Source organism: Vulpes vulpes, chromosome 2, assembly GCF_048418805.1.
Source record: "Vulpes vulpes isolate BD-2025 chromosome 2, VulVul3, whole genome shotgun sequence".
Taxonomy (NCBI): Eukaryota; Metazoa; Chordata; class Mammalia; order Carnivora; family Canidae; genus Vulpes; species Vulpes vulpes.
Genome location: NC_132781.1, coordinates 39,944,576 through 39,964,183, shown reverse-complemented (window position 1 = coordinate 39,964,183; position 19,608 = coordinate 39,944,576). Strand labels below are relative to the sequence as shown.

General features: G+C 49.6%; 1 protein-coding gene across 2 annotated transcripts; it reads left to right on the top strand.

The window, feature by feature from the left end:
• Positions 1 to 1,753: 1,753 nt before the first annotated feature.
• Positions 1,754 to 19,330, top strand: TMEM98 (transmembrane protein 98). 2 transcript variants are annotated; one of them, XM_025996151.2, is made up of 7 exons: positions 1,754 to 1,858; positions 4,711 to 4,892; positions 6,416 to 6,547; positions 7,539 to 7,572; positions 9,647 to 9,762; positions 12,532 to 12,591; positions 13,774 to 19,330. In XM_025996151.2, exons 2-7 carry the CDS (start codon positions 4,762 to 4,764, stop codon positions 13,979 to 13,981), a joined length of 681 nt encoding a protein of 226 aa, XP_025851936.1. In that variant the 5' UTR covers positions 1,754 to 1,858; positions 4,711 to 4,761; the 3' UTR covers positions 13,982 to 19,330. The 2 variants fall into 2 exon arrangements, with proteins under 2 accessions (XP_025851936.1, XP_072603823.1); XM_072747722.1 differs by lacking the exon at positions 1,754 to 1,858 and adding an exon at positions 2,199 to 2,314.
• The last annotated feature ends 278 nt before the right edge of the window (positions 19,331 to 19,608 follow it).

Genomic DNA, 19,608 nt, shown 5'->3' with positions numbered 1-19,608 from the left:
GCACTCCATTCTTCTCAGAGTATTTCCAAGAAATGGAAACACTTTTCCCCAATCACCCATTCTGTTGGTTCCTGCTTTGCTATAAGCCCATTTTCCTTAAACAGACTGAGCAGAAGGAATTTGGGACAGGCCCCTCCCCCACATGTGCCACTTTGGCATGTGGATTATTTTGAGGTGAAGGCAAAATGAGACCCTGTGGACTCAAGAGAAATTTGTCCCTCCCTTAACCACACAGAAGAATCTAACTTGGAGGGTCTTTCCAGTATAAGGATTGTTAGTAAAGATAATTTTTTAAAAGATATATTTATTTTAGAGAGAGAGGTAGAGAGCACAAGCGGGAGGCAGAGCAGAGGGAAAGGGAGAAACAATGTCAAGAAGATGCCATGCTGAGCATGGAACTTGACGTGGGGCTTGATCCTACAACCCTGACATCACAACCTGAGCCAAAACCAAAGTCAGACACCTAACTGACTGTACCACCCAGGTGCCACACAAAGATAAATTTTATTTGAATGATCCACCTGCATGGCCGGGCAGACATCTAATTACCAAACATCTCTTCTTAGCATTCTGTGGATAACATTCCTTTCCTCTGAAATCCCAGGCCCCTATCCCCTTCTCCTTAGTTTGGAATGACATATATCTCATTTTGCCTGTCTTTGGAATTTCCATGACCATGTGGATTCCCTATATGTATTCTATTAAATTTGATTTTCTCCTATTAATGTCTTATGTCAATTTGATTCTTAGTCCAGCTAGAAGGACCCTTGAAGGGACAGGAATCCTTGCTCCCTGACATAGCTTCTCCATGAAAGCACTCTAGAGGGTAGCAACATCATCCCTCAGCTTTCCCTGTCCCTGTGTGTCAGTTGTGGGAAACCACAGCTGCTCATGCAGCAAGGCTCTTACCAAACAGGGGAGCTGTGAATGCATACACAGGCAATGTATGTAGTGGGGAAGGTGATGGGCCGAGAGACCATCATGCCTGGGGACAGCAGCCACGTCTCACTTACTGATACTCCCAAATAATGTGGGCTGCATTTTGAGAGATCTTATGAATTTCCTGGAGAAATAGGTAGGTATAAGTGAAATTCTTGATTTTTAAAAATGTGGGCAACTAGTTTGATTTTTTTTTTTTTTTTACCTGTAAATCAGAAAAAAAGCACCCTCCTCTGTGGGCTGCATGTGGCCTAGGGGTGACCAGTTTGCAGAACCTGCACTAGGTTGCCCAGGACATAATGTGCATCCTTTGGTCACCAGTACTGACCTTAGATTGGTTGACTGGATCTCTGCCCTAAGCCCCAGGCCTTAGCTTGAAGGCCAGGGGGGAATGACCATCCAGCTCATGCCTCCTTCTAGACCAGGCTCACTGGACTCTGGAAAAAAGAGTCTGCCCTCAGAGCCCCAGCCTGTTTCCTTCCAGAGCCTGTGGGGACCTCCATCCTTCCAAGGAAGCCCATAACCCTGGGTGTGGGCATCTTTATGCCTGACAGATGGCCAAAGGATGGCTGTTTGCTAAGTGAGGGCTGTGAAAGAATAACGTGAGTTCCCTTTGGTCCCTAGAGTAGAGTGCAAACCGAAGGGGCAGGACGGCCAGCCGGGGTCCTGTGTTTTATGCTTGTCTCTGGCACAGCCACTGTTTGGGGTGGGCCTGCGTGATGGGGCTGTCTGGAGAGCTCTCGCGGACCCGCATTTGCCGTGGGTGGGCCCGGCACTCCTGAATGCGTAGGGCGCACCGCGTCATTTGACCCTTACATCAGCTCTCAGCAAGCCTACGAGTGGTGGCCCCACTTCACCGATGAGGAAACCGAGGCACAGAGAACTGAAATAAGCTGTCCTGAGCTCGTGAGAGGCAGAAGTAGGATTGAAACCGCGGCGCAATCCGCAGCCCCACCGGCCGGCCGCCAGGGCTGGGGGTGGGCCAGGACCCTGCGGCCTCCCTCCGCGAGGCCTGGGGTTGGCTGGGGGTGGGGGTGGGGCTGGGGGGAGGAGCGCCTCCTGGGGGGCTGGGGGGCTGGGGGGCTGGGTGAGGGCCTCCCTGCAGCCAGGCCTCCCGCGGCCCCAGCCCCCCGCGCGCCCCGGGGCCCGGCGGGGACGGCGGCGCCTGGCAGCGGGGGATTTGGATGCGCGGTGGGTCCCCCTCCCCCTCCCCCTCCCCCCTCCCCCCGGGACTTTATCTCGCCTCCTCGGGACAGCCCAGCCTCTTCCCGGCATGCCCCGCTGCGGGGCCGCCCGCCCGTCCCGCGCCCGGACTTTGCCATCGGGGGCGCAGGCGGCCGGAGCGCCCCGGTGCGTCCTGCGGCCGCGGCCTGAGGTGGGTGGGCCCCGCCGCGCCCTGGCGCCCTGGCGCCGCGGGAGCTGGGGGTCCGGGCGCGCGGGGCCGGGGGACGTCGGGGCTGCAGCCGGGGGGAGCCCGGCCGGCCCTCGGTGGGGGTCGCCGCGCCCCGGGGCCGCCCGCTCGGCTGGGGGGGTCGCGCCTCCGACGGGGGCGGGGGGGGGGGGCAGCGGGCAGGACGGAGGGACTCGGGGCTGCTCCATCCAGGTGGCCGCGGAGCGCAGCGCGGGCGCGGTGGGCGGCGGGGGTGGCCCCCACGCACCCTCCCGCGGAAACCCAGACCCCCCCGCGCTCTGCAAAGGCAGAGACAAAACCTCCTCCCGAGCCCCTGAGAGCAGAGTGGATACCCGGAGGAGGGAAGCACGCAGACACGCCCGCGGCACACCAGGGAGCGAGAGGGAAAACTCGGGGCTCGCGGGTGTGGCCCCCCTCCCCGGGCGGAGCCGAAACAAAGCGGGTGGTCTCGGAGGCCGCGGCGCGGGGGAGGGGAAGGGGACGGGGACGGGAGACACCGCGGAGGGCGGAGGGTGTCCGGAGGGGAAGATGGAGACAAAGGGCTGAAGGAGTAGCCCTTTAGGGGGCACAGTGCCGAGAGACGCACATCCGGAGAAACTGAGGCAGACCCTGAGAATTAGCTCCTGCCTCCCGCGCTGCGTCCCCCCCACCGTCGACGCGGAAATGAGAGACACAGACCTACCCACCTTCTGCCCTCCCGAGGAAGTGAGTTCCAGGTGGTAGAGTAGCTCCTCTGTGAAACCTTTGAGAAAGGCTCCTTGGCCCTTTGAGCCAGCCGAGTGTGCATACAGTCCACCTGGCAAGCTCCTACTCATCCTTCAAAACCAGCTCAAATATCACCTGCCTGTAAGGAGGGCTTTCCCTAGAAAATGTCACGCAAGCGCAATTACCTCTTGTCTGTGTACTCTGTCATGTGGCATAGACACGGATGGAGCTGGGGGAGAGGGCGACCAACGGCAAACATTTGTCCCCTTGTCCACCTCTTCCTCCCTCCTCAAGATTTGGAGTCCGTGCCTTACTTATCTCCAGTCTTCGGAATCCTGCCTAGTGCTTGGTGTCTAGCAGATGGACAATAAATACTTATCGAATGGGACACCCGGTGGCTCAGCGGTTTGGCGCCTGCCTTCGGCCAGGGGCATGATCCTGGGGTCCCGGGATGGAGTCCCACATCGGGCTCCCTGGGTGGAGCCTGCTTCTCCCTCTGCCTGTGTCTCTGCCTCTCTTTCTTTGTGTCTCTCATGAATAAATAAAATCTTAAAAAAAAAAAACTTATCAGGGATCCCTGGGTGGCTCAGCGGTTTGGCGCCTACCTTTGGCCCAGGGAGCGATCCTGGAGTCCTGGGATCGAGACCCAGGTCGGGCTCCAGGCATGGCGCCTGCTTCTCCTCCTCCTGTGTCTCTGCCTCTTTCTCTCTCTCTCTCTCTCTCTCTGTGTGTGTCTATCATAAATAAAAGTAAATAAATAAATCTTTAAAAAAATACTTATCGAATGATAACCAGGAACATGTGGACCCTAGGAGACACGTAGTATAGAATAAGTCCTGCATCATCCTGGGGTCATAGGAACTAGATCAAAGCCCCTCCTCTGCAGGTGGAGAAATTAAAGCCCAGACTGGGGAAGAGACTTGCTCAAAGGCACACAAGTAGGAGACAGCAATGAACACGTACTTCTCGGAGGTGCCCTTGTTCTCCTGCTTGAGTCTAAAATAGGTGTGAAAGAACATCCTCATCGAAAACAGTCAATGGCCAAAGGACACTTTAACATCAGTTATAAGTTTCCAAAACTGAAACTGACCATCAAATCCCTTTGCAGAATTTTTAGAACCTTCTTCCCTCTGTAGGAAGACAAAGGGAGGTGAATGCCCATCTCAGTTTCAGTGGATGGGTTCTGCTTTCTGACCACAGAAACCCCAACAAATTCTTAACCTCTGTGAACCTCAGTTTTCTCAACTGTAAAATGGGGGTACTAATACCTACCACAGGATTGTGAGAAGAGTTAACATACAAAGTGCCTGGCACAGAGTAGATTCGAGTAAACGCAATCCTGCCCTTCTTAGGAGAATATTCTTTCATGCACTTGGTGGAGGTGTGAAACAATAGGGCTAGTTAAAATGCTTCCTTTTGTCTAGATTTAAAAAGCCATCCTGGTTCAGCAGGTGGCAAACTCTTAACTTACAAAAGGCAAATTTGTGGCGGGACATAAAATGCATCTTGATTCTGTTCAGGCCCTCAGGTCTCTGCAGGTGACTTGGGGGAACCTGGCTCTCCGTGCTCCCCCCCCCCCCCCCACAGCAGGTAAGACCCCCCCCTACTGCCCCACTCTCTTTACCAAGGTCTGCTCTGTCCTTTTGTCTTCTAAGATTTAGCCCATGCTGGGGATGTGACGGGAAAGGAGAGAGCCACCCTGAAGCATGGAGACTGTGGTGATTGTCGCCATAGGTGTGCTGGCCACCATCTTCCTGGCCTCGTTTGCAGCCTTGGTGGTAGTTTGCAGGCAGCGCTACTGCCGGCCTCGAGACCTGTTGCAGCGCTATGATTCCAAGTGAGTGGGTCCAAGGAGGGCCAGGAGGGGAAGTGGGCTCTGCCGGGGCTCCAGCAACAGAAAAAGAGAGGAGCCCAAGAAGTTCTGTACTGGGCAACTCTCACTCAGCTTTTTGTGTCTAAAATGGTACTTTTGGAGTGCCTGGGTGGCTCAGTGGTTGAGCATCTACCTTCAGCTCAGGACGTGATCCTGGGGTCCTGGGATCAAAAGCCACATGGGGCTCCCCACAGGGAGCCTACTTCTGCCTCTGCCTACATCTCTGCTTCTCTCTGTGTCTCTCATGAGTAAATAAATAAAATCTTAAAAAAAAAAAAAAAAAGAAAGAAAAAAGAAATAAAATGGTGCTTTCAGAGAGAGATCTTGGAGCTTGAGCAATGTCCTGAGCCTTCTCTGACTCTGAGACTGCACTAAGGGTAAAGTGGCCTGAACTGTTCACCTAGCACAAAGGTGTGGCCATCTAACCGGAACTAGCCACTTCACCTGGCATTTGAATAAGCCCAACCTCTTTCCAGCCAAACTCCTAGGAATGGAAATCCTAGGCCTATACTCCAACCACACACGGAAGCAGCAGATACTCAATTTTGTGAAATCCCAGCATGGGACTCTCTCTTTCTTTGCACAGATTTCTTCATGATGCATTTTATGCACAACAGATTTTATGAACAAGATCCTATTTTCCATTTAAGGATGTTTTACTTGATAGACTTGTAAGGGACATGGCAATTAACCCTTAGTTCCTCTTATCTCTCTATCTGAATCCTATCAGCATCTCTGTCAAGTGGTGAATAATTTGTAAATGGCTGTTTATATGACCCAGAAAAGCTATGCTATTAAACAGCAGGTTATGGCATCTTATATTGTAAAGAACCCCATTGTAAAGTAGGTGTTGTTGCTTCTCCCACTTCTCCACTAGAATGAGGAGGGAATGGAGTTGATGTGGGCAGACCAGGGCCCTTCCTGAGAGTGATTCTCCAGACGAGGTAGGTTTGGATAATAGGAACTTCAGCTTCTCTGTATAAGGTAGGCTTGAAGGGAAAATAAGTTATTTGTTGTTTTAAGTAGGCTCCATGGTGGGCATGGGGCCCAATGTGGGACTTGAACTCATGACCCTGAGATCAAGAGTTGAGCTGAGATCAAGAGTCGGATGCTTAACCGGCTGAGCCACCTAGTCACCCCAAAGGGAAAATAAGTTTGAAAAGGATGCTATTTTGTGCAGAAGGAATAGCCCTGTCTAATACATGTCTATATTTATGGTTATGCCTCTGCTATTTCTCTTAGCGGCTCATCTCATTCTGCTTCACTTTTCTTCTTAAGCACTGCCACCTGCCTCCTTGACTCACCTCTAGCCGTGTGTCCAGCCTGCACCTGCCGTACCTAGGGTTAGGTTTGGATCCAGGACAAGAGGTCAATGCTTTAACTTACTAACTTCCTACACTCTGTTGGGGGATATGTGGGCCTCAGTGAGGAGAGGTTCAGCAACAGTCACGCATCATGAAACCACTCTCCTGGGCTTTTCCTTCCAGGCCCATTGTGGACCTCATTGGTGCCATGGAGACCCAGTCGGAGCCATCTGAGTTAGAACTGGATGATGTGGTCATCACCAATCCCCACATCGAAGCCATTCTAGAGAATGAAGACTGGATTGAAGATGCCTCGTAAGGCCTTTGGGACTGTTTGCTTCCTGCAGTCCCCCTAGGATGGCAAATGGGGCTTCTGGGTGCTCTTCTCTGGCTTCCTTTGCCATGGCACTACTGGGCGTCTAGGAGCACTGTGCCAACTGGTCTTTTTTTCCCTGCCTGCAGTATGGGAGGCAGGGGATCAGATTATGATATGACAGTGTTTGTCTCCCTCCTCCCCCATTTAGTAGGCCTAAATATCAAAGCCCATAGATGTATGGCAAAAGTTGTTACAAAGTCACCCTGATGTGCTTGGATTATCCTTAGGGTGCCTGTAAATTTGACACTCAGGCTCCAGAGATGAAGTCTTTGTCTTCAGGGTCCTTCAGGGATCTCTCCACCCAGCAGGACCCTCTACATGTTGGGCTCCATCCAGCAGGGTCTCTACATGGGTCCATGCTCTTATTGTTCATGGGGCAGATGTGTGGGGGGCATTATGTGTAGGCCCCTGGGCCAGTTACTGCAGATATTAAACCGGTGAGAGGGACAGAATTCTACTAAGTACAGTATCTCCGAAGCCATAGCATGTCTCTGCACGGTGCCATGGACACACAGAGTTGGCAATCTCTAGAGCTGCCCGGGATGGGGAGGTGGGGGTGGCTTTCATGAAGTCTACCACAGAGTGGGTGCCTTTACACCTGAGTCTTGGAAGATGAGGTGTTCACCAGGCTGAGAGTAAGGGGAAGGACACATGAGCTGGAGGGAACAGTGTCAGAAGCTCAGAGTTCTAAGAAAGCATGTCTTGACAGGTGAGCACCACCTGGAAGAGTCAGCTGGATGTGGGAGGGGGAAAGGAAAGGAAAGAAGGTGCCTCCTGATGTAGCTCGTGGACTTGTCCGGTTTAATCTGGAGGCTTTCCTGCTCTCAGTGGTGTCCAGGTGGGTCAGCGCTAGATCAGGGGGAGAGCTGGCAACAGGAGCGAGCTGGACCTTGGCAGGGAAACACTGACAAATTCTTCCTGTCTCCCCAGAGGTCTCATGTCCCACTGCATTGCCATCTTGAAGGTAATACTTTTTGATTTCCTATGATATAAGGCGGGGGTGGGGGTGTGTGTCATCAAAGCACCCTTGTACACAGACTGTTGTAAGTGATCTTTCTAGGAAGGGCACTGAACCCGTGTGAGAGGCCTTTTTAAAACGTGCCTGACACTTGAAATTTCTGCTGTTTCTACTCCCTCCTGGATGGCCTGTTATACTTTGGTGCTCTCATGACCCTCTCAAAGGTTTTATTTTTACCTGGTCCTCCTAATATGGTGACCACATTAGGTGGTCGCCGACTGGGGAGGTCTCTGTGGCTGCTGAGGGGGAGCAGGGCTCCCCGCCTTTTCCTTGGGCCCTTTCTTTCATTAATAGAGCTTGGCTTTTCTGTTCAATGAGTCAAGTTCCATGTCTGGATTTCTCCTGTTGCTAGAAAGTCCTTCACTGGTCCTCTCTGGCTGGGACAGTAATTAGCCGAATGAGACAATCAGTGTTGAAAAATCCAAACCGTGAACACTTGAAGGCAGACTGTTTTTCTTCTAAATCCTGCTGCCTCCATGATTGGGTGGAAAAATTGCATCCGATTTGCATTTTTGCTAGATTTTGTGGTTTGGGGTAATTTTTATAATTTTATCATTTGTTTTTAAATTCTTGCCTGATAGAATAAGAATAGTAGTGAAATATTGGTCAATTGCAGATATCATTGAGTTCTTCATCTCAGTAACCTAGGAAACTACAAATTTATCTTTTTGTCCAGAAAGACAGTTTTATCTTTTCTTCAATGTCATTCAATACAACATATTAAAAAGTCTCTCGGGGTGCCTGGGTAGCTCAGTCAGTTGAGTGTCTGACTCTTGATCTCAGCTCAGGTCTTGATCTCAAGTTTGTGAGTTCAAGCCCCACATTGGGCTCCAGGCTGAGTGTGGGACCTACTTAACTAAACAAACAAACACACAAATAAAAATAAAAGCTAAGAAGTCTTTCATCCCACCTCTCCTTTAGCTGCCTCTCTTGGGAGGCAAAGGAGTGCCTAGTAGAAAATTGTTGCCATAGAGTCCGGGATTACTTAATTTCAAGACGCTCTTTTGGTGTAGGTATGGTTTCAGATAGATAGGTCTAATGACCAGAGCAATAATGCCATATTCCACTTCCAACTCCCAACGAGGATGTGTTCCAGCGCTGGGTTTTGGCCCTGCCCTTGCCTATTGGAGGGAGAGGGTAAATTACACGAGGGGAAGGATAAGTCAGCAGGAAGGAGTCCTACTGGATTGGAACCAATAGCCCATCCTGAGAGTCTGCCATCAAAGGAGAGACCCTGGGATCTGACGTCCCTATTGCTTGGCCACCTGCCCTTGAGTCCCTGTGGCCTCAGCTCTCTCTTGGCCTTCTTTCTGGCCTCCTTTCCAGCACCAAGTTAAAGCAGGGCATGGAGCTTATTTGCCAGGGATGGAAGCACATCCAGGTTTTAACATTGAGGGGGTGTGTGGAAGGGGAGAAACCAAACTTTTGGGGTGATCAGCACTGTTGATGGAGGATGACAAAGGCCTTGTGTTGTAGTCTTGCCTTTTTCCTGCCTTTTTCGAAGGCCCTTTCACCATCATCCTGTTGACAAACTTACTAAATCACTCTAGAAAATTGTTGAACTAAGTGCCAGTTCTGGAGGTTATGCTTCAAGGGAACAGTTGCCCCTTGTCCAGCTGTTTCTGAGGGTGCCCCACTAGAGAGATTTTGCCTTCTGGAAGACTAAACTCTGAGGTGAAAGGATAGAAAGAGAAAGTAGGTTTTTCCCCCAAACGAGAAGGTGAAGTTAGAGCACATGATTTTTCTTAGACAGATTATTTCAGCTTAGATTTCTCTAAGCCGAAACCCTGATCCTGATCTGAGGTTCCCACCTCCTCCCCTCACCCGGCCACATTCTTGGCTTTTGCCTTTTCCATCCCTCATCTCTGTGTGCTTTTTCACCTCAGCTCGCTCACTAGGTTAGGGGCTCCTGGGTGTGGGATGGAACCCCAGGCAGGAGTCATGTTTGTTTGTGGGTGTGGCAGGTGCTCTTGGGGAACCAGGGCACCCCTTATCACCTCTCTCCTCCCTGTGGTGTTAGATATGTCACACTCTGACAGAAAAACTTGTTGCCATGACAATGGGCTCCGGGGCCAAGATGAAGACTTCAGCCAGTGTTGGTGACATCATCGTGGTGGCCAAGCGGATCAGCCCGAGGTGAGCTGGTGGGCCTTGGGGTCCCCACACTCCAGAGGGGACAGGAAGCTGAGGGGGCAGAAACTGCATAGCCAACTTTAATTACTTGTATCCCAGACATTTTTTTAAGCTTTTATTTATTTATTCGTGAGAGACACAGAGAGAGACAGAGGCATAGGCAGAGGGAGAAGCAGGCTCCATGCAGGGAGCCCGATGAGGGACTCCATCCCCAGACCTGAGATCACTCCCTGAGCCGAAGGCAGATGCTCAACTGCTGAGCCACCCAGGCGTCCCTGTATTTATAGAGCATCTGGGAGGGTTTAGATACTAAGAGACCAAGCCAAGGTGGTCTCACACAGTTCCCCCCCCCACCTCCCACAAGCCCCCTCTGGTCTGCTTTTTGGGGAATTCTAGCATGAGACTAGTGCTGAATCTTCTAATCCATTCTGCAGATCCTACTGTGGCTGCTTCCTCTCAGCCCCATACCATCTAGGGCCACCTTCCTTCCCTCCTTTCCAGGCTGTGGGCCAGTAAGCACATTTCCCACTGGTCCACACCCCTATTTGCAGTGGCCTGCTGGCTATGCCCTGCCCAGCCCTATTTATACTCCTTGCCACTTCCCTGTCACCCACTTATCCAGCCATAGCCCAGCCAGTGTCCTCCGGGACTGGGTGGGGGAGGGAGGCAAAGCCATACTTCATTCAGATCTCCCAAATTCCAGGCTGTCTGCAAAATCCCATGTAGGAGGCAACCAGCAGGATTGCAGTCAACAACTACACCCCCTCATTTTGGGCTTGACTTTGTGGAAAAATATAAAGCCCTTTTCTTAGGGAGAAGGGTGGTACTGAGTTTGTGCTGCCATCTGGTGACCGGTATGTGGATGTGCCTGAGTCGGGAGTTGCCCTCCTCCAGGATGGACTTCTTAATTAGCCAGGCAGCCTTACTGTCAGGACCATGCCTCCACGTCCCTGGTGGGAGTGTTGGCACCCCTGTGAGTTTCAGGGGCTCTCAATCTCTTGGTTGCATGGCCTCAGGTAGATCATGAGGAACCAGCCCTCTGAAGGAATATGAAAGAGTTGGTGCACTTGAACTCTGTCCAGGAGTTCAGTGAGTTGAGAAAGTGGGAGGGAGATAATCCGGGCTGGGTGAGGGAGGCAGGGAACTCAGCCCAGAACAGTTCTTGGCTTTCTCTGGAGCTGTCCCGGGTGGGTGTAGCTACAGGACTTGTATCAGCCTGGCTGGAGGATCCTCCAGCCCAGGCTCCAGACAAGCACCAGGCATTCCTCTAGCCACCCATTGTTGGTAGAGACTCTGCACCGCTTGTATCTGCTGGACCTTCATCATACTTCCAGGCCCTGCTAAGAGCCACCCTGGGGTTGGTGAAGTTCATGTGATAACTGGTTGTAAGGAGGGGTAGGAGGAGGAAAGAGGTTGAGATTTCTGGGGAGGAACGAAGTCCTCCGTGATGAGGATTAGCCCTGCTCTGAGAGGGGAGGGTTTAGCACTGCTCAGAGGACACACCTAACCTGGTGCCCTCTGGCCCGTCCTACCAAGCCCCTTGGACTACTTGCCGAATGTTTCCTGCCATAATTCAGTTAGTGTCCTTGCTTTATCTTTTTGCCTTTACACTTTTTTCTCCTTCTGGCTGTTTTTTTTGTCACCATTGTTTTTCTTGCTCTATTTATTCCACATAGTGTGTTGATAGAATATTAGTTTTGAGATGAGTGGCTTCAGCTTCAGGGCACTACAGAGAAAGGGACCAGCAAAAATAGCAGCCCATGTTCCTCAGCATGTCCTTACCAGCCCCTCAGCCCTGAGACAAGAACATTGGAGAGCATCTATTTTCAAGTGCTTTTTCAAATCAAACAATACATCATTATTCTTTCTTCCTGACTATCAAGTGGTCCAGGAGCAAGGATTTGGATGAAAATCTTGAACCATGCAAATCAGAATGAACAGTAGTTCCTTTCTGAACTTGGTTTTAGGGCAGCCTGGGTGGCTCAGCAGTTTAGCGTCGCCTTCCGCCCAGGGCGTGATCCTGGAGACCCGGGATCAAGTCCCACGTCAAGCTCCCTGCATGGAGCCTGCTTCTCCCTCTGCCTGTCTCTCTGCTGCTCTCTCTCTCTATCTCTCATGAATAAATAACTAAAATCTTGAACTTAGTTTAAAAAAAATAAACACAAATTGTACCCTAATGTAAAAGAGGAAATCCAATGGAGCAGTTTGAACCCAAATTAAATTTGTAGGGTTTTTTTTTTAAGCATTCTATATAAGTATGTCGCACTATTTTTTAAACACAACAGTAATAAATACTTATAAAAGTCAAAACATTGCAGAAATAGATTATCTGGAAAATGAAGGAACCCCTAATTCCCCCTCATCCCAATCCCTGGAGGTGACACTAGTGAATGGTGAGTGTTTCTGCATGCTATCCTGCTCCTGCATGCTTATTTATTTTCATGCAAACGGATCGCTCAAACTTTATATAGTGTTCGGCAGCTTGCCTATTTAATTTAGTAGTGTATCTTGAACACCATTCCAGATTGTGTGAACTTATACTTTTTAAACTATGGAGAATTAAAACCAGAAAACAAAATATTCTTTAAGCTGAACCAGAAGTCTTTCTGTTTCAGTCTGTCTGAGGATGCAAAAGCAGTTAGAGAAAGAACCACCAAAGGTTGGGGCTTGAATATCAGGAGAGAAGAATTGGGACAAGGAAAGACAGGAAGGGAAGAAGGAGAAGAGGACAGAAGGAAAGCAAGGTACTGAAAACCTTTTGCCTCCCCACAGAGTGGATGATGTGGTGAGATCGATGTACCCTCCGTTGGATCCCAAGCTCCTGGATGCCCGGTGAGCGGGGTGGGGGCCTTTTGGCTTAGGCTGGAAGCTCATTGTTTTATCACATCTGTGAGGTCCACATTTGTCGTGGAGAGGGCTGTTTTGCTGGGCTCTCAGGGCTGCCTGGCCTTTGGGCACCAAAGATTTTGAATTTTTATAACTAAACATCTGGCCTGTATGCACTTTCCTTCCTTCCCTTTCCCCCACGGGCTACCCTGCTCTTTGGATCCCGGAAGCAGACACACCCTAGCTGTGAGTGCTGCCCAGTAGGTGGGTGGGGCAGGTGGTAAGCAGGGCAAGGGGAAGGGAAGGGACCAGTCAGCTCAAGCTGTGCTCACCTTCCACAGGACATACCCAAGACCCCCTTGCGTGATCCTCCCCTAGTACACCAAGCACACTTAGGCTTTTGAAATTAGATTCCTCCACCAGATGCAAACCCATTAAAAAAACCAGATTCTTTTGTCTCTTGGACTTACATGACCATTTCATAGAGCTTTTGTGTGATGATTGCCAGATAGACAGGGGGTCCCAGTGCTTCGGTTCTTCCAGTCAGACAGTCCTGCTCCTATTACTGTCCAGCTGTGTCCACAGGCTAGTACTGGTGTAATACGTTCCCAAATGTATCATGCACACTCACTATATAAATGATAGTCTACAGTGAATCTCCCCATACTGGGAAAAAACTCCACTCCTCCTCAATTTGGTTTTCAATTACATTTTGTTTTTAGAGTGGTATAAACCAGCCCAGGGCCTCATTGATTCAAAATCCACAAGGGATGCCCCAGGCAGGGCATATCTAGGCTTCCGGTCTATAAGTGGACAGCAGTTGGGGATGTGCTCATCCAATTGACTAGATCTGAATTGTCCTGCAAAATGCTCATCTGCGAGACATTAATAGGTGGGCTGCAGAAAATAGGCTCGACAGTTTTAAATATGTCAGTGAGCTACCACACTGCTGTGTTCTTTCCTCAGAGCTTTGTCATGCACGTTAAAGGCTCAGAGAAGGCTTCACTTAACCCTGATTACACCAGCCATTCCCAGATTGATTTGAGCATGGGATCATCCTTAAATTACTCCCCAGCCTCCTAGGGAAGGGCCTCCAGTTTAGAGAACTCCAGATTAGAGCCTGTCTCCATGGGCTTTGGCGCAAAATCGCTCATTTCCCGGGGAAACTGATCCTGTTACTTTTTCTAGGACAACTGCTCTGTTGTTGTCGGTCAGCCATCTCGCACTGGTGACCCGGAATGCCTGCCACCTGGCCGGGGGCCTGGACTGGATCGACCAGTCGCTATCAGCTGCCGAGGAGCACTTGGAAGTCCTTCGAGAAGCAGCCCTGGCTTCTGAGACAGATAAAGGCCTCCCGGGCCCTGAAGGTTTCCTGCAGGAGCAGTCGGCCATTTAGTGCCTGCTGTGGTCCCTGGAGTGGCTCCGAGTGGAGCCTCTGCTCCCCCCTAGTCCCCAGTCCTCCTTCCTCCACCCCTCCCAGTCCGTCCCCCCACCGCCCCGCCATTAGTTATGCTCTGTGGCTCAGGAGTCCTGCTGTTTGTGCAGAGCTGATGCCTCTGCTGCAGTTGCCAGCGGTGGCTGGTGAGTGGCAGTCTAACACTGCAGTTACACGAGCTCGTGCTCACCCTCTGTGCAGCAGAGCTCTGGAAACCCGTGGAGCGTCTGCTTGATTGAGCTCACCTAGCGTTTTCAAGGAAAGTGAGCCACCGTCTGAAACTCACAATGTCTTGCATGAAAATCAGAGATTCTGGCTTCTTATAGACAATCAGAAGATAAGGCCACTCTGATATGCATTTTCAGAAGACAATCAGCTGGAACTCAGTAGGTGTTGTCTCTTGACAGGGCTTATACTCTTTCACCTAGTTCCTTTTCATTGATTTGTGGTGTCTGCCTGGTCCCCGAGGCATCTTAGGCCCTCTTCCCCTTTGAAACCTTCTCCCCAGGTTTGGCTTTGCCAGACCGCAGGGTGGATTCTTCTGTCTTCTGTCGCTGGGCCTGCAATTCTGTCTCGCTACCACTAGGAGGACAGTAAACATACACTTAGATTTCTGACTAGTTGAATGCTCCTTGAGTCCAGTTCCAACGTATGCGGTGTGCTGGGACGTCTTTGAGGGCCAAGGATGGAAGAAGAGAGCCTCAGAATCCTATGGATACCTTGTGTGTGTGACCCAAAAAGAGATTTTTAAAGACCCTTCAGAGTTTAGGCAGAAGTATCACCATAAAGTCGTTTCCACATGAGCAATGATATCCATGAAGGATGTGTTCCTTTTTCTCTTGATATCTGTTTGTTTTGCAAGTTTTGAAAGATGAGGGCCATTTATATGACTGGAGATCTTTGTGGGACCCAGAATCACAATGGCATAATCAGAACGTATATCCAAATTATGTGATTGCCATCATAGGTGTATAGGAGAGACTGGAGTACTTTGCTTCCTCCCAGGACCTCAGAGCCAACCTTGCATTCAGGTGAGGGCTCTGGCTTGGGGGCTGCTGTGGTTCATATGCTGTGCTGTTTAGCATGTTCTGATGCTGTGTCCGGTCCCATTTCATTTTCTCTGTCCTGACTCAGCAGTGGATGTATCAGTCTTATTCTAGAGGCCCAGGAACCCATATTCTCAAGTCCAAGACTGGGGCCTCATTTGTCACTGAAATGTGCCATTGGGCACAGTCCATTCTCTCCTGGAAAGCAGGATGCTTCTGACCAGCACGTTGTTTTTTTTTAATTTTTTTTTATTTATTTATGATAGTCACAGAGAGAGAGAGAGAGAGAGAGAGAGAGAGGCAGAGACACAGGCAGAGGGAGAAGCAGGCTCCATGTACCGGGAGCCCGACGTGGGATTCGATCCCGGGTCTCCAGGATCGCGCCCTGGGCCAAAGGCAGGCGCCAAACCGCTGCGCCACCCAGGGATCCCTGACCAGCACGTTGTATACCATTCCCACCTGAGAAGTGGAGTCAGGAGCAGAAAGCTGGAGTTAGCTCCCATTGGACTGATGGATGGATTCCTGATTACCGGGGTGCCTTATTGGGTTGTCCATTCCCATAAGCTCTGACCCTGTGCTAAGTGTAGCTAACTTTCTCGTCCTACTGGTAGGCTGTGAATGGGAAATGTCCACAAAGCTGCTTGGACTTTTCCATTTGTGGCCTCTGCAGGGAGACATCCACAGTCCTCCTGTTTTTTTGTTTTGTTTTGTTTTGTTTTCTCTTTCTTTCAAAACCTGCATTCCCAGCCAGATTGGAAACAACTTTCTGTTAGGGTTGCAATGGTTGTCACAGTTGTAAATGTCTCTTCATTTTAACCTGGATCAGAGCTCTAAGCCTGAGAGGCAGCTGCAAGTTGGCATGGTGGGGGTGAAGTTTGCCAGCATCCCTGGAGCCACACCCAAGGTCACTTCCCTTCTGGGAGCCCTGGCCAGTCCCAGTGCCTTCTTGAAGCCCTGGGTTGCTGCAGGGAAGTGTCTGCTAGACTGTGGGATCTCTTATTCTGCTGCTGGGTAGGTTTTCTTTTGTCCCCAGCAGAGGACAAATAAGTCTCTGGATAAGGTAGGTGTTGGCTGAGGGGAAAGCACTGTCTGGAGGGGGAGGCAACCCTACTCCTCTTGGCCCTTTGAGAGTTGGCTGAAGTTACCTTCTCCCTCAAGAGGGCCTGGTTGGTGAGCGCAGGGGATCCAGCCAGGCATGGTTCCCAGAGGATGCACACATCCAGGTCCCTAGATCATTGGTGTTTTTGTTTATGGTGGCAGATCTTCCATGACATGCTCCCCCTCCTATCTTGACTCAAATTCTGAATGAAGAAGGAATTACTCAGAGATAGAAATTGAGTATGAAAAGAATGAAATCTTTGAAATCAAACAGAATTAGGTTCAAATTTGGGCTCAGTCATTTACTGTATAAGCTTGGACAAGTTACTTAACCTCTAGTCCATAGCTCTCTCATTTATAAAATCAAGGCTTACTTACTACCTCGTTGGATGGGTATGTCAATCAAATGAAGTGGTATATGTGAAATGTCCAGTTATGGGCCTTGTACTAATTAGCCAATATTAATGTTTCTTTCCCCCAAGTCCCCCCTCGACCCCATCCTGAGGCAGGTGACCCAAATGGTGGCAAGTACCTCAGTTACCATGGCTCTGTCTGAGCAGTGGTTTCTGTTCATAAGCTCTGGAACTGAGTGGCCAAAATTCTGGAATCACTGCAGTAGGGAGAGCGGCCCAGCCCTGTCCCTGCCCTACCCCAAGTATGTTCACATGAAGACAATCAAAACTCTTGGCCTCTTATCAGTGTTCCCAGGGTTGATTACTCAAGCTCACATTCTCCAGAACATGGCCCAGGGAGCCTCCTCCAGCTTGTGAAATCTTCCAGTTGGAGCACATGTTCTGGCATCCAGCTTACTGGGGTGCTTACCTTGACCTGCCCCATTCCATAGTTTCTTCTTTCCAGAGATGAATCTGTGTGCCCACATAAGCCTGATCTTTAGAAAATGACTTACATCTCCAAGCCCCTGAGATGCTCTATGACTTGGAACATCTTGGGAAGGTGTCAAATGAAGAATTTCCATCTATTTCTTCCTTTCCCCTCTCTACCCTCCTCCATCTCCCTTATCAGGGATGCTGCCTTCCCTCACACAAGCATGTCCTGTTTGTTCACTCTGGGGGCAAATGTCCTAGATGCTGGGGCTGTGAACAGAAGGCACCATCCCTGTCCTGAGGAAGCAAGAGAGACAAATGAGCAGCTGACTGAACCTCAGCTGTGCAGTGTGGTGATGGAGGGTGCAGAGCTTGAAATTGGAGGTGGGAGGGAAGGGAAGAGACCTGGGAGGAACACTTGCCCCTGTCAAGACTAAGGGACAGAGAGGTGTTCTGGGTGGACTGGACAACACAGAGAAGGGCCGGGAGAGCATGGCTGATGTGAGAAATGCAGGTGATTGCGGAGGCTGGAGTGTGAAATGGACAGGGTGTCAGATCATGGAGGACCCTGTAGGTCATACTGAGGAGCCAGAGCTGTATCTGATGGTAATAGGGACCATAGAAAGGCTTTGAGCAAGGAGGTGACTAGGTCAGATTTGCAATTTAGAAAGTCATTTACTTTATACCCTGTGATGTTAGTCTCCAGGGCCCATAAATTTGCCTGATGCCACTGAATACATGTTTTCCCCCGGAGTCTGAGGGGCTCATGACTCAATCATGGTAGAAAGCCAGATGGTCAACTGGTTAGGAAGGAGGAAGAGGGGCGAGGCATCAGAACAGAAAGTGCTGGAGGGATCGGGTCAGGTAGGCTTCTGATCAATCTCAACACTCTCTATGTTAGAAAAGCTAATGGACAGTTTTAAGAATCTGTGGCATAACTGGGTCCTTGCTGTTTCATCTCATCTGTGTTTTTATCATTCCTGTTTCACAGATTAGGAAACCACAGCCTAGGGAGATCAGTTAACTTCCTGGAGTTAGTAAGAATCAGAGCAGGAACCTTAGCTCCCCTCCTTGGGTTCTCAACCAACCACCTCTGCCTGCCTGGGGGCGGCAGGTGGGGAAATCCGCAGTGGGAAGGAAGTAGCAGATACCAGTGTCATCCCATTTTCTTCTAGTTTTAATATTTTCCATTTAAAAAATGATGGTTGTGACCCATAAATTAATTTCATGGCTCACTAATCGGTTACAACCCATGGGATGATAGTACATGGATACTAAAATGAAGGCTGGGGCACAGGTGAGGTATTCTTTCCATCCAACATGACTTAATTTGATCCGTTTTAAGTAAAGCATGCATTTACCAGATTAGTGGCAAAAATTTATGGGGCAAAATGGAATAATTAATTTATTACATGATGGATTAGTTCAAGAGTCATCTGTTGAGCATCTCCATGATATAGCAATGAATGAAAATATAATGTCTCTCTTGAGGGGCATATAATCTAAGGTGGAAAGAAACCCATGAAGAGTCATTTTCAATATAATGCAGTAAGTGCCATGTGAGGGGATGTGTGTAATGAGAGCACAGTGCACCTAACCCATCTCACAAGAGTTTCCCAAAGGTGGTAAATGTGTCAGAATTGTCAAGAAGTAGTAGTTAGCAGGGAGAAGATTGGGTGGGTGGGAAAAGGTGGAGGCAGAGAGGGACAGAGGAGCCAGGAAGGGCCGTGTAGAGTAGGGCTTCCATACTGTGCTCAGATTACTATTGCCAGTGTCAGATGGGTGGTGGGGGGATGTTGGGAGATAAACCAGGAAAGCAATGTGAGGACTAGATCCTGGATTCTTTCGCTGGGAGGTAAGGATTTATTGAAAGTTGAAAGGCTCTAATTTTTTCTTAGAAAACTACCAGATGATCTCTGCACTCTCACCAGCCTTTTAACTTTATCCTAATTTGATAGGCGAACATGGCTCAGCCTTGTGTTAATTTGCATTTCCCCGACTACTGGTGAAGTCAAACATTTTTCATGTGTTTATTAGCTACTTACTTATTCATGTTGTTTGCCCACTTTTCTCCCGGGATTTTAATATTTTTTATCGACCTATATGAGCTCTTTATATATCGATAACAACCCTTTGTCATATTTATTGCATCTATTTTCCCCAGCCTTGTCATTTGCCTTTTAGTTTTGTTTAGAATGGCTTCTGACATCCAGGAGTTTTAAATTTCATGTAGTCAAATGGATTGATTTTCTTTCCCTTAGTGATTTCTTCCATTGCTTTTGTGCTTAGAAAATCCTCTCTCATCCAGAGATCAAATAAATATCATCGAAATGTTTGAAGCAGCAGAGTGCCATGGGTGGATGATTAATAAGAATATTCACAGGTCAGATGTAGAGGTAAAAAACAAAACAAAACAAAACAACACAAAGTGAAAAAACAGAGTAGTTGAAATCGATCCTTCCTTTATCCATCACAAGCCCAGCCCAAGGTTAAAGGTGGGAATAGTAAGAGATCAAAGAGATGGAGATGAGGAGAGGCAGGCAGAGTCTTAAAGGCAGAGTCACTAGCAGGACATGGTCAGGCAGACAGGTCGGTGGGAATAGCACAGAAAGTCAACTAC

Excerpts from the sequence above, each read along its gene's own strand:
- TMEM98 (XM_025996151.2), top strand. The coding sequence starts at position 4,762 with ATGGAGACTGTGGTGATTGTCGCCATAGGTGTGCTGGCCACCATCTTC. Across the intron at positions 9,763-12,531 it reads GCCAAGCGGATCAGCCCGAG|AGTGGATGATGTGGTGAGAT; the intron begins GTGAGCTGGTGG and ends GCCTCCCCACAG. Across the intron at positions 12,592-13,773 it reads CCCAAGCTCCTGGATGCCCG|GACAACTGCTCTGTTGTTGT; the intron begins GTGAGCGGGGTG and ends TACTTTTTCTAG.